The following is a 10,883-nucleotide window of genomic DNA, read 5'->3' on the forward strand; positions in this document are numbered from 1 at the left end:
CTCGAGCGGCGGGAGCCCCAAGGGGCCCCGCCCGGCCCCTCACGCAGCCGCGGGCCCGCGCCCCGGGGGGCGGTGATCCCGCGGGGCGGGGCGGGGCGGGTCCATCCGGGGGCAGATGGCGGCGCTTCCGCTGCGTGTGGTGGGCGGCGGGAGCGGGGCGGGACCCGCCGGGCTGGGGCCGCAGGATGAACTACATGCCGGGCACCGCCAGCCTCATCCAGGACATCGACAGTGAGTGGCGCCCGCTGGGGGGGGGGGCCGCCCCCTGGGCCCCGGACCGGCCCCGCTGCAACCCCCCGAGCCCCACCCCCGCCCCGGGCCCCCCGGGCCCCGCTCCCGCTGCAACCCCCCGGGCCCCACCCCCGCCCCGGGCCCCCCGGACCGGCCCCGCTGCAACCCCCCGGGCCCCGCCCCGGGCCCCGCTCCCGCTGCAACCCCCCGGGCCCCCCGGCCCGGCCCGGGCCCCGCTCCCGCTGCAACCCCCCCGGCCCCCCGGCCCGGCCCGGGCCCCGCGCCCGCTGCAACCCCCCGGGCCCCCCGGCCCGGCCCGGGCCCCGCTCCCGCTGCAACCCCCCGGGCCCCCCGGCCCGGCCCGGGCCCCGCTCCCGCTGCAACCCCCCGGGCCCCCCGGCCCGGCCCGGGCCCCGCTCCCGCTGCAACCCCCCGGGCCCCCCGGCCCGGCCCCAACTCCCTCCTTCCCCTCCCCCGGTCGGGCCCCGCTCCAATCCCATGGGCCCCAGCCCCGCCCCCGGCCGGGCCCCAGCCCCGCTGCAACCCCCCGGGCCTCCCACCGGGCCCCGCTGCAACCCCCCGCGCCCCAGCCTCCCCCGGCCGGGGCCCACTGCAACCCCCCGGGCCTCCCGCCCGGCCCCGCTCCCGCTCCAACCCCCCGGGCCCCACCCCCGCCCCGGGCCCCCCGGACCGGACCCGCTCCCGCTGCAACCCCCCGGGCCCCCCTGCCCCGCCCCAATCCCCTCCTTCCCCTCCCCCGGTCGGGCCCCGCCCCCGGCCGGGCCCCAGCCCCCCCACCCCCCGGCCCCGCTGCAACCCCCCGGGCCTCCCACCGGGCCCCGCTGCAACCCCCCGCGCCCCAGCCTCCCCCGGCCGGGGCCCACTGCAACCCCCCGGGCCTCCCGCCGGGCCCCGCTCCCGCTCCAACCCCCCGGGCCCCAGCCCCTGCCCCAGACCTGGTCCCGCTCCAATCCCCTGGGCCCCGGCCGGGCCCCGCTGCACCCTCCTGGACTCCGGGCCCCGTTGCCGCCCCCGGGCTCTGTAGCTTCACGTTTTTTCTCGAAAGGCTCCAGGTCTCAGCTCTTGAGCCTGAGGGAGACCCCCGGACTCCCCCCGGAGTGCTCGGCGCTGTGCAGGTGGTCCGGGTTCCCCCTGTCTCCCTCAGGGCTGGGCTCCTCTCCCCGGGCGCTCTGCCTAGAACCGTGTTCTCCCGTCGGCCCAGCTCTCCTCTCCGTTCAGCTTAATAACGATCATCTCGGCGCTCACTGAGCCGGCTGGGTCTCCCTTTCCTTTGGGAAGTCCCGTATTTCCTCCTCCCTCCCCTGCCAGGCTCCCTCTCACCTTGGCTGCCTTTCCCTGGTGCTGTGTGTAGTTTGTGAAGGGCTCCAGCATCCTCCAGGGTGCCCGGTGCTTCCCAAGTGTACATTTTCAATCCTCTTCTGGGGTGGCTGTTTCCAAATTTCCAGTGCTGTAACTTTCTAGCGTCTCAGTATCCTCATTTCAAATCTGGGTGGCACTTACAAACTAATGGCCTGGTCTTTCAGCAGTGTGTCACCTGCAGCAGCTCCCCTTGATTTCAGTGGCAGCTACATATGCTCAGATAATCCGGCTAAAAAACTATTGTAAAATCTTCAGAGCAGAGCCCTTCTTGTTATCTGTCTGCACAGCACCCAGCACAATGGGGCACGGGTCCATGACCAAGGCTCCGAAGCACTGCCACAATACGACTAATGCCATTTAATGCTGATTAAAACCTTCTTGTTCAGCATTTTAGTTGCTCTTTTGAATTTGGTCTATGCATTAATTGTAACCATTGCTTGATATTTTCTATAACCACTAATACTGATTTAACATCTCTTCCAGAAAAACACTTGGTCCTCCTTCGAGATGGTAGAACACTGATAGGATATTTACGAAGCATCGATCAGTTTGGTATGTGATCACATGGCCTCGCTTTTCCTCTGAGCCCTCTCTGCCTCATGCAGCAGGTTTTCCTTCCCCTTATGTATGTCTTTGATGATGATATTTTAAAAATATCTACTTTACCATAAATCCACTGTTCAGAAGTCTCCAGTAGACAGCGCTGAAAGCTAGTATTCCATGTGTGATGCATGTGCGTCCCAAGCCTTTGACCTGTGCCAAACCCAGTCCATGAGGTGTGGAGGGAGGTGAGGAATGCTCATTGTTAGTAAACAGCATTGGTTTCTATGGTGCTGCTGCTTGGAGAAGCTTGCTGACAGATTTTAAAATGGCTGTTATTCTGAGTGCTGTAGAGAGAAAAGGGAGGAAATTTCACTGTGCGTGTTTGACTTTTAATTCTTCCTGTGTGCTCAGACATTTTTCAGCACTGTTTTGATATGTGGCCACCCCTTCTTGATTGCAAAGATCTGCATCTTGCTTCAGAACTTAGCTCTGAAAATGCTTCTAGTTTCAAAGTTGTCCGTTAAAATGTTTTTTTGTAGTGATGATCAAGGTGGGCCATTTCCAGCACTTTACAAGAACAGTAGGAGGGGAAATAAACATGGGGAAATAGTTTTACTTTGTGTAATGATCCATCCGCTCCCAGTCTTTATTCAAGCCTAAGTTAATTGTATCCAGTTTGCAAATTAATTCCAATTCAGCAGTCTCTCCTTGGAGTCTGTTTTTGAAGTTTTTTTTGTTGAAAAAAGAATAAATGGACACAAATCAGACGTCAAGAATGATAACACTCAAAAACCAGTCGGAGAACACTTCAATCTCTCTGGTCACTCACCTTTCCTGATCACTCTTGTTACAGTCTATATGGTAACACCCATTGTTTCATGTTCTCTGTGTATATAAAATCTCCCCACTGTATTTTCCACTGTATGCATCCGATGAAGTGAGCTGTAGCTCACGAAAGCTTCTACTCAAATAAATGTTAGTCTCTAAGGTGCCACAAGTACTTTTTACGGATACAGACTAACACGGCTGCTACTCTGAAACTTATCATTTAAAGACTTTCTTAGCTCACCACTGGGGGGAGCCAGACACCTCCCAAAAAGTGCTTTAAGAATGGAGAGGAGCCAAGTGGCGCACAGTTTTCACCAGCATCATAAATATTTATCTACTTGATGACTGTTGGCAGGGAGGAGGGAATGCCTTGGATGGGGCTCTTCATGCACATTTTGGGGGGAAGAGGGCTTATAAAGATAGTAACTTGATAAGGATCAGGAATAATCCTGGTTCCAGCATTGTGTAAATGTGTAGAAGATACAGCAATTGTGAGTCTGGGCTGTTATGTCCAGCTGATGTCAGAAATTTAGCTGTGCTGCGGCCTCTTTGGATATGTCTACACTGCAATTTAAGTCCAGGGTTAGTGGGACTCGAGCCAGCTGACCTCTGTTAGGGAGCCCTGGGTTTGTGTCTACATTGTATTTTAACCCCATGTTAAGACTTGTCTAACCCGTGCTCTGGCAGACCTGAGTCAAAGTAACGATGTCCCAGAGTCCCTAGTGCCCCTCTTCCCCTCCCCCCGAAATGTAGCTGCTCTAGCCCTAGGACCGTGGTACACTGTGAGAAAAGTTTACTGCCCCCCTGCACAGTACCAGGAAGGCACTCGCTTGCAAAAGGCTTGATGGGTTCGCTCTCCGTTGCAGGCCCCGGAGGCGCTCTGACAGCGTGCTTGTAGGTCAGAAGAGACTGGGTTAACTCCGAGTCCTGAGCTGCTAGCATTTGCAAAGCATCGGGGCTTTCCTTTTTCAGTAGAGTGGATTGCAGATTGTTGGGAGAGGGATGACTAAGGAAGTTGTCCCGTGGAATTGTGGGATACTTCCAGCTGACTCCTGGGACCCACGTCAAGCGGTGCTGCATCTACACTGCAAAGCAATAGGGCTCGGACCCTTGTGCTTTAAGCAAGGTAACTTCTGTGGTACTTGAGCTTTCCAGTAATAGGAGCAGTATAACAGGATCTATGCTACCTTGCCCATGTTTAGACAAAGCTGTATGACATAGCTGTGGCAGATTTTAATCCGTGTAAAGACTGGAAAATATAGGTTGTAGCCATCTCTTAACTCAGGGAGATTCCTAGGCTAACATATGGTTCTCTAGTACTATAACAGGCTCTTCGGTCACATAGGCAAGGGAAAAGATATGGTATAAAACGGCTCTGCCCCAACTCTCCCCACACCTGGTTATTTCTGCAGTGTGGACAGGGCCAGTGAGTGCCACAGCATGGGACATGAGGTGACTCCCTGGGGCGGGGGGGTGCACACTGCTGAGATGACATCTCACACTGTGCCCATTCCTGCTTTGCCCGGCTTGTGAGTCAAGAGCTCTTCACCTTTTCAGGGTGTTGCTCCTCATCTTTAAAGCCCTGCAGGACCTAGGTCCATGCTGTCCCAGATGCTGCCCCTCCCTCCACATCCAGCCCTGGCAGAGATAATTGACAGGTGTGCTGCAGCTGGAGTGGCTCCCGAGGTGAAACTTTTTGGGGTACGGGGCCGGGCAGTCTCTGGGTAAGGCTACGGAGTTTCCTGCCAGTGGAGATCAAGATGAGTCACTACTTTGAGTGTGCAGTGCAAGATCTGTAGGTCTGCCCAGCAGTGGCAAAGCACTGTGCAGACACTACCGCACTGTGAAGGTTCGCTGGTGAGGATCTTTATCCGCACTTCAGTGAAACACACAGGGGACGGGACTCACCCAAGGGCCCTGCCAGAGCCAGGACCTCTTGACTCCCACCCCGTGTTGCTCTCCAAGCTGGGCTGCTACAGATGGGACATGGAAGGCAACTGGCCAAGTTGACCCTGCTTGTGTGTTTGGCTGAAATGAGGGACAGTGGAGAGTTTGGGTTAAATTTTGGACAGAATTCAGTGCCAGGCTTGGTTACGTGTGCAGAGCCTGATCCTTCTGTTGACTTAAATGGGGCATGATCACCTGAATGGTGCTTAAATACTGTGGTGGCTGTTAATGATACATAGCAATCCATAGTCTTAAGGGTGGGCAGATCGAGGGATTAGGAATGGATAGGCTGAGACGGTGCTGAAATTTTATCACAAAGAGCAACCAGGAGACCATTTTTCTGCAAGATCTCTGAGCAAAAGCAGTGAAACAGAAAATCTCCACTGAGGTTAAAGACATAGTGACTTTGTAAACAGCAAGTTTGGATCTGATGAGTTTCCTGTTTCATTTCTTTCCTGTGTGATCTTGAGTGCAATAGCTGCATAATCTAGAATAGCAGCGCTGATTTCTTGTCATGTGCCTATCATAAACAGTATTGCACATTTCCTCAACTCCAGTCAATCAAGGCTTAAAAGCACTGATGTGTATAATAAAGTGGTGTGACTTGAAATCTGAATTTAAACCTTGTTTGTGTTTTTAAATAAGTGTGTGTACTCTTTATGGTTCAGAGCTGGCATTATAAGCATTCTTATCTGCATAATCTTTCCCCTTGAATTTATGCGCATGTTGATGTCTGGTTTTCTTCAAGATAAGCTAGTTTAAGATTTAGCTTACCAGATACTGGGTTTTATATATGCAGGCATTTGGTTGGTAATAAAAAACCAAAAAACAACCCTTTAAGAACATCTTGACATGTTCTTTTAACATAACCATAGTTTATTACTTTCTATGGTTTGTTAAAGCCTCTTTTAAAAGCTGGCTAATATATCGTCCCTTACTAGTTTTTTTTTTTTTTTTCCCCTGCTTTTAATTGGCAAATGCTGACCTCTTTTCTCTTTCTGTGGATGTTGACTGAACAATTTTATTGAGTCTAGGACAACTGCAATTTAAATAGCCACTTAAGATGAAACATCTTGGTCTTTACCCCAAAATCAACAATTGAGTCCGTACAGCTCCAGGGACCGTGTGACATTTAATTGCTGCTGCAGATGGAGCACAGTGTTCGTTTTCATACGGCTTGTACAAACACCGGTGTCTTCAACTTCACAGCGATCCATAGAGATACAAATTAAAATATCGAGACTTTGCCACTTTTTTCCCTTTCGGATTCTGACAGACTTCAGTCACATCTGACCCTGAAAATGTGGAGCGTTACGTTCAGTGTTTCAGGAAAAGGAGGATTAGGATGGGAAACCTCCAACCTAGACACATGTCATAGCTTCAGGAAGTGGTGCCAGTGACTAGCTTCTGTCGTGACTAGTGCCCCGTGTGGTGCCGTACTGCTTGTAGTGCAGTGCTCTTGGGCGGGACTTTGGTCCGTGAGACTTGTGCTCATTGAGGAGCTGTGGTGCTGCTTGTAAGAGTAGGTGTTGAGCCCAGAGCCCTGGACGCCTTGTTCAGTTCCCTTGTAGTGGGGTCTGGTGCCTAACGCCAGGGACTGGATGTCAGGTGACCTGCGTTCTGTTCCTGATTCTGACACTTCCCCTCCCTGTGCCCTTCACTCCTCCCAGCCCTTGTCTTGTCTATCAAGGTCTCATGCACACATGAAAGTAAATTCAGATTATGGTAGGGTGTGAATTTAAAGCAGATTAACTATTCCTGATTAACTCCATAAAAGGACACACTACTCTCACTCCAGAATAAGAGTGTCTACACAGAGTTAATCAAGAAGAACTCCCCTTGTAGATGAGACTTAGTCTGTAAGCTTTTCAGGTCAGGGACAGCCTCCTGTTCTGTCTGGAGAGTGCCTAGCCCAACAGAGTTCTAATCTCAGGTGGGGCCTCTTGGTGCTAAGCAATACTGCAAATTCAAATACTGCAAATGGATACGGTATTGTGCATTGAAGTGGTGGGTGAAATTCAACTGCCCTTTGCTAAAATGCTCGGAAATACTGGATGCTACCAAAGCATGAGCATTAGGGTGGCTTTGCAGTGCATGTGCAGCCCCTCTGCTTTGGGTTGGGACCACGACACTGTAGCCTCATTCAGACAGAGTCACAAAGGAGTCTGTTTTCTTCCTCCCTTGAAAACTGCAGCAAACTTGGTGTTACACCAGACGGTGGAGCGCATTCACGTGGGCAAAAAATATGGTGACATCCCTCGAGGCATCTTTGTCGTGCGAGGCGAGAACGTTGTCCTGCTGGGGGAAATAGTAAGTAACCCTCTCGTCTGTCGCTGTGCTGGACCGCGGGCTCCCTTGTTGCCCGGGATTGTAGTCTGTTACTCTGAGCAGCATTGCCAACAAACCTGACACTAGAGCCAGGCCTCGTCAACACCTGGCAGCATGCGGGTCCCTTCCGTGTCAGTGATGATATGTGTCTGCTGTGAAATGGTCACGCAGTGCCAGAGAAACAAGCATAGCGGGAATTATGTAACCCTTTACCCTGGCTCATGGAATGTGCCGTTACGTAGGCAAAAGGGCCGACCCTGCAATCGAGGGTCCTGAGCTTTTATTGTCCCTTCAGTACTGTAAGGAGAAACCTGGTGCCTTCCTCTGGCTGCTCCTGGGGGTGGGGCAATGCAAAGAGTTTGGTGCAGGTTAGTTCATCAGAGCCAAGTGGGAAAGTGGGCGCCCGCAGAAGCTTTGAGACATTTCCCACCAGCTCCAAGGGTAAAGTGACCTTGAAGCACAGGGTGTGCGTGCGGAGGAATCTGCCGTGGTCCCAGTCTGAATGCAGTACTCCAGGTGCAGCATGGTCAGTGCTAGACAGAACAGCTGTCCTCTCCTTCCTCCCCCGGCCTTGCCTTTTTCTAGGTCAGATTTCCTCTTGATTTCAGGCTGGGGTCTTCAAGGAAACTTAAGGAGTAGGTGCCCAAATCCCATTGTAATTCATATGTACTCGTGACACTTCGTGGCTTTCTCAAGTGAAATCTGGGCATTTAAGAATCCGCATCCCAGAGCTGGGATAAAACAAGGGAGATGGTTCCCTTCCGCCCTCGTCGTGGGGGGAGTTGGACGTATCCTGGGAGACAGATCCTGCCATGGCTCAGCTTCTCTGATCAAGCAGGCCAATGAACTGATCGGTGGGCAATGCTAGGTGGTCACAGCCAGAAATACCCAGCAGGTCCTCAGGGGTCTGTGAGCACAAAGCCCTCTCCAGAGTCCATAGCATATGCCCAGGCATCTCTAAAGTGCAAGTGTGTAAGATTTCTGTTAGTACTCTTATGACTCTGATTGCAGACACGCCTTCCCTAAAACCTCTCTGGTGTGGGTCTGCCCTGACCATTCAGAGCATCAACAAATCATACATTGAATCCTTCACAGCTGCCACTGGCTGGGAACAGTGTTGCTCCAACAATTTGCAGTCTGCAAAGGTGGAGCATGGATTGATTTTCCCCCTTTCCTGTGCTCCATTCTAAGGAGACAGTGTCAGCTGCAGCATTTCCCCCTCCTTGGGAAATGTTAACCCCAGTACTAGGCACACAGTGGGTCCTGCATCAAATGACTCGAATTGAGAGGAGGAGATGGGTGAGTACTTGACATCCAGCAGGCCCAGTGGGATTCTTGGAGTGTGAGCAGATCCCGAGAGCTGTGATCTCAGCTATGACACATTCCTGATTTTGTTATGAGAGCAGAACATAATAGATTAATTGTGAAGCTGCTAAGGACCAATTCAAGTGAAACCTCTGTGATGTACCACTGGGTTCATGCCCTCCAGCACAGCGTTTGTACTGAGTGAAAGTAGAGAGCTCCTGCTCCTCATACACTGAATCCCTCCATCCCTTTTGGGATCACGTCTCCTCTCTCACCTGGGGTGACTGTGTAAGCTAGGGAGCTTGGGCCACAGGGACTTGCTGGCCGCTGCTTCCCACATCTCCGTGCCGTGCCTGCGGACGGTCAACGTAAACAAAATGTCTCGTGGCCTGCCAGCGGATTACCCTGATGGGCCGCATGCCGAAGGTTGCCAACCCCTGCTCTAGGGCAGTGCTGGAAATCCTGGGACTCTTATCCTGTCCCCTGCATCTGCATTGCAAAATGGTGGAGCTGCCTGGGGACACATGGATTCTCGGCCAGGGTTGTTAATGTGCTGCTTGTGGTCCAGGCCGTGCTGTGTTAAGCGCTTTCTATAATGTCACCGGTGGTCAGAGCAAGCAGAGCCTCAGATCTCACTGCTAGCTCCTTCCCGGCAACCCTGAATGGTGCTTCTTTTGCAGGACCTGGAAAAGGAGAGTGACACGCCTTTGCAGCAGGTGTCGATCGAGGAGATCCTGGAGGAACAGCGCGTGGAACAGCAAGCCAAGCAGGAATCGGAGAAGCTGAAAGTGCAGGCACTTAAGGAACGGGGCCTTTCAATCCCGCGAGCAGACACTCTAGATGAGTATTAGGTGTTCTGCCCATCGGACAATTCGCTCTGTCCGAGCAAGCAGAGCACTTTGTGTTTAGACCACACTTGGCCAGAGGGTGTGTAGGTCTGTTTGGAAAGGCTGTTTTTTGTTTTTAATTTTGGGCTTATCTGTTTTCCATGGCACAGATACACTATTAAAATCATGTCATTGTTTTCACAAAATCATTGTTTATGAAGAATGAAGGTGTCTGAATAGCCTTGAACATACCCACATGCAATGGCGCAGTTAGCGCATGTGTGCATGGAGAGAAATCTATTTTTTTTTTTTCCCCTCTTGATTTTGGGGAAAACTGCTCTTCAACATGTAAATAAAACCTGGATCCTGACAATGTAATCAACAGTCACCTGTACTGGAATCTGCTTTGTTTTCTGGGTTGTATCTATATGGAACAAACAGAACATGGTACTGATCACAAATGGGATCTTACGCCCCCACTGCTTCCTTCCAACCTAGAGGGTTTCTCATATCACAGTCCAGGGGGCTGAGGAACCAATGCACATTGGAGCACTCTTCTTTCTAGCTTAGTGGAGGGGGTGGGAGTGGGGCACTTCCTGGTTATCGGCAGAAAGCTGGAGCCTGTTGCTGTCTGTATTTCTAGAGGGAAGAGCAGGAGTCTGCTTTCACTGTAGTCAGGTGAATGGCTGGTGGTAGCATAAATGTGTCTGATCCTACAGTATTAGTGGACAAGTGACTCCAGTGGCTGTCCAGCTAACCCTCCTTGTCACTGACTGTGCCCTTGCAAGTATGAACCATCCTTTTGTCATTAAATCAGATTCTGTAACAGACAAGACAAGGAATCCACTAACTCTCTCCATTAGCTCCCTCTAACCTGGCTCTGCAGGGTCCACCATACTTTTTTCCGCTTAACAAGAAACTGAACTAGGTTTTGCTACTCATGATACACACCTGCTGCTCCTGTGCTGAACTGCCCGGGTGTGCCCAGAGCAGGCACTAGAATGGGCTCACAGTGGCAGAAAGGACACCTGTCTTGATGCTGAATTGGCCAGGATGCTCTTAGATATCTTGGGCTGTATCACTCAGCATGTCTGTGATGTTACAAGGCCTCATCCACCCTGCAGCAAATGGTAACTTGACAGCAAGAGTAAGGTTTTGCTGGGGGCAGCATGTAAGGCTCTTCACTGTGATCTCCACAAAGGTAAAACCGGCTTCTGGTGCAGTGAAACGAGCAGTTCTTGCCTCCCGCTTGAGCTGCTTCTCAGAGGCTTATGTGCTCTTCCTCTGGAGGGACATTAGAACTCGGAGACTTATTTTATTCATGGAGGTAAATGTGTGATGCAAACTGATTCTCATCCCCTTCACTGGGAACTGTGTAGGCACTGTGCACAGAGATTCCTGTGAGAGGACTTCATGGTGTCGTGTTAAAATCAGATTGGCCGTGAGAGTTACAGTAGTTGCCACTCTGTGCCCCTCTCCCAGTGCTCATGCTAG

General features: G+C 52.3%; 1 protein-coding gene across 1 annotated transcript; it reads left to right on the plus strand.

Moving 5' to 3' along the window:
• Positions 1-76: 76 nt before the first annotated feature.
• LSM1 (LSM1 homolog, mRNA degradation associated) lies at positions 77-9,773 on the plus strand. Its single transcript, XM_037886216.2, has 4 exons — positions 77-231; positions 2,095-2,163; positions 7,124-7,239; positions 9,243-9,773. Exons 1-4 carry the CDS (start codon positions 186-188, stop codon positions 9,411-9,413), a joined length of 402 nt encoding a protein of 133 aa, XP_037742144.1. The 5' UTR covers positions 77-185; the 3' UTR covers positions 9,414-9,773.
• The last annotated feature ends 1,110 nt before the right edge of the window (positions 9,774-10,883 follow it).

Source organism: Chelonia mydas, chromosome 26 (genome assembly GCF_015237465.2).
Source record: "Chelonia mydas isolate rCheMyd1 chromosome 26, rCheMyd1.pri.v2, whole genome shotgun sequence".
In the NCBI taxonomy this organism is placed as follows: Eukaryota; Metazoa; Chordata; order Testudines; family Cheloniidae; genus Chelonia; species Chelonia mydas.

Coding starts and splice junctions, on each gene's coding strand:
- LSM1 (XM_037886216.2), top strand. CDS start 186: ATGAACTACATGCCGGGCACCGCCAGCCTCATCCAGGACATCGACA. Junction 232..2,094: donor CCTCATCCAGGACATCGACA/GTGAGTGGCGCC, acceptor CATCTCTTCCAG/AAAAACACTTGGTCCTCCTT. Junction 7,240..9,242: donor TTGTCCTGCTGGGGGAAATA/GTAAGTAACCCT, acceptor CTTCTTTTGCAG/GACCTGGAAAAGGAGAGTGA.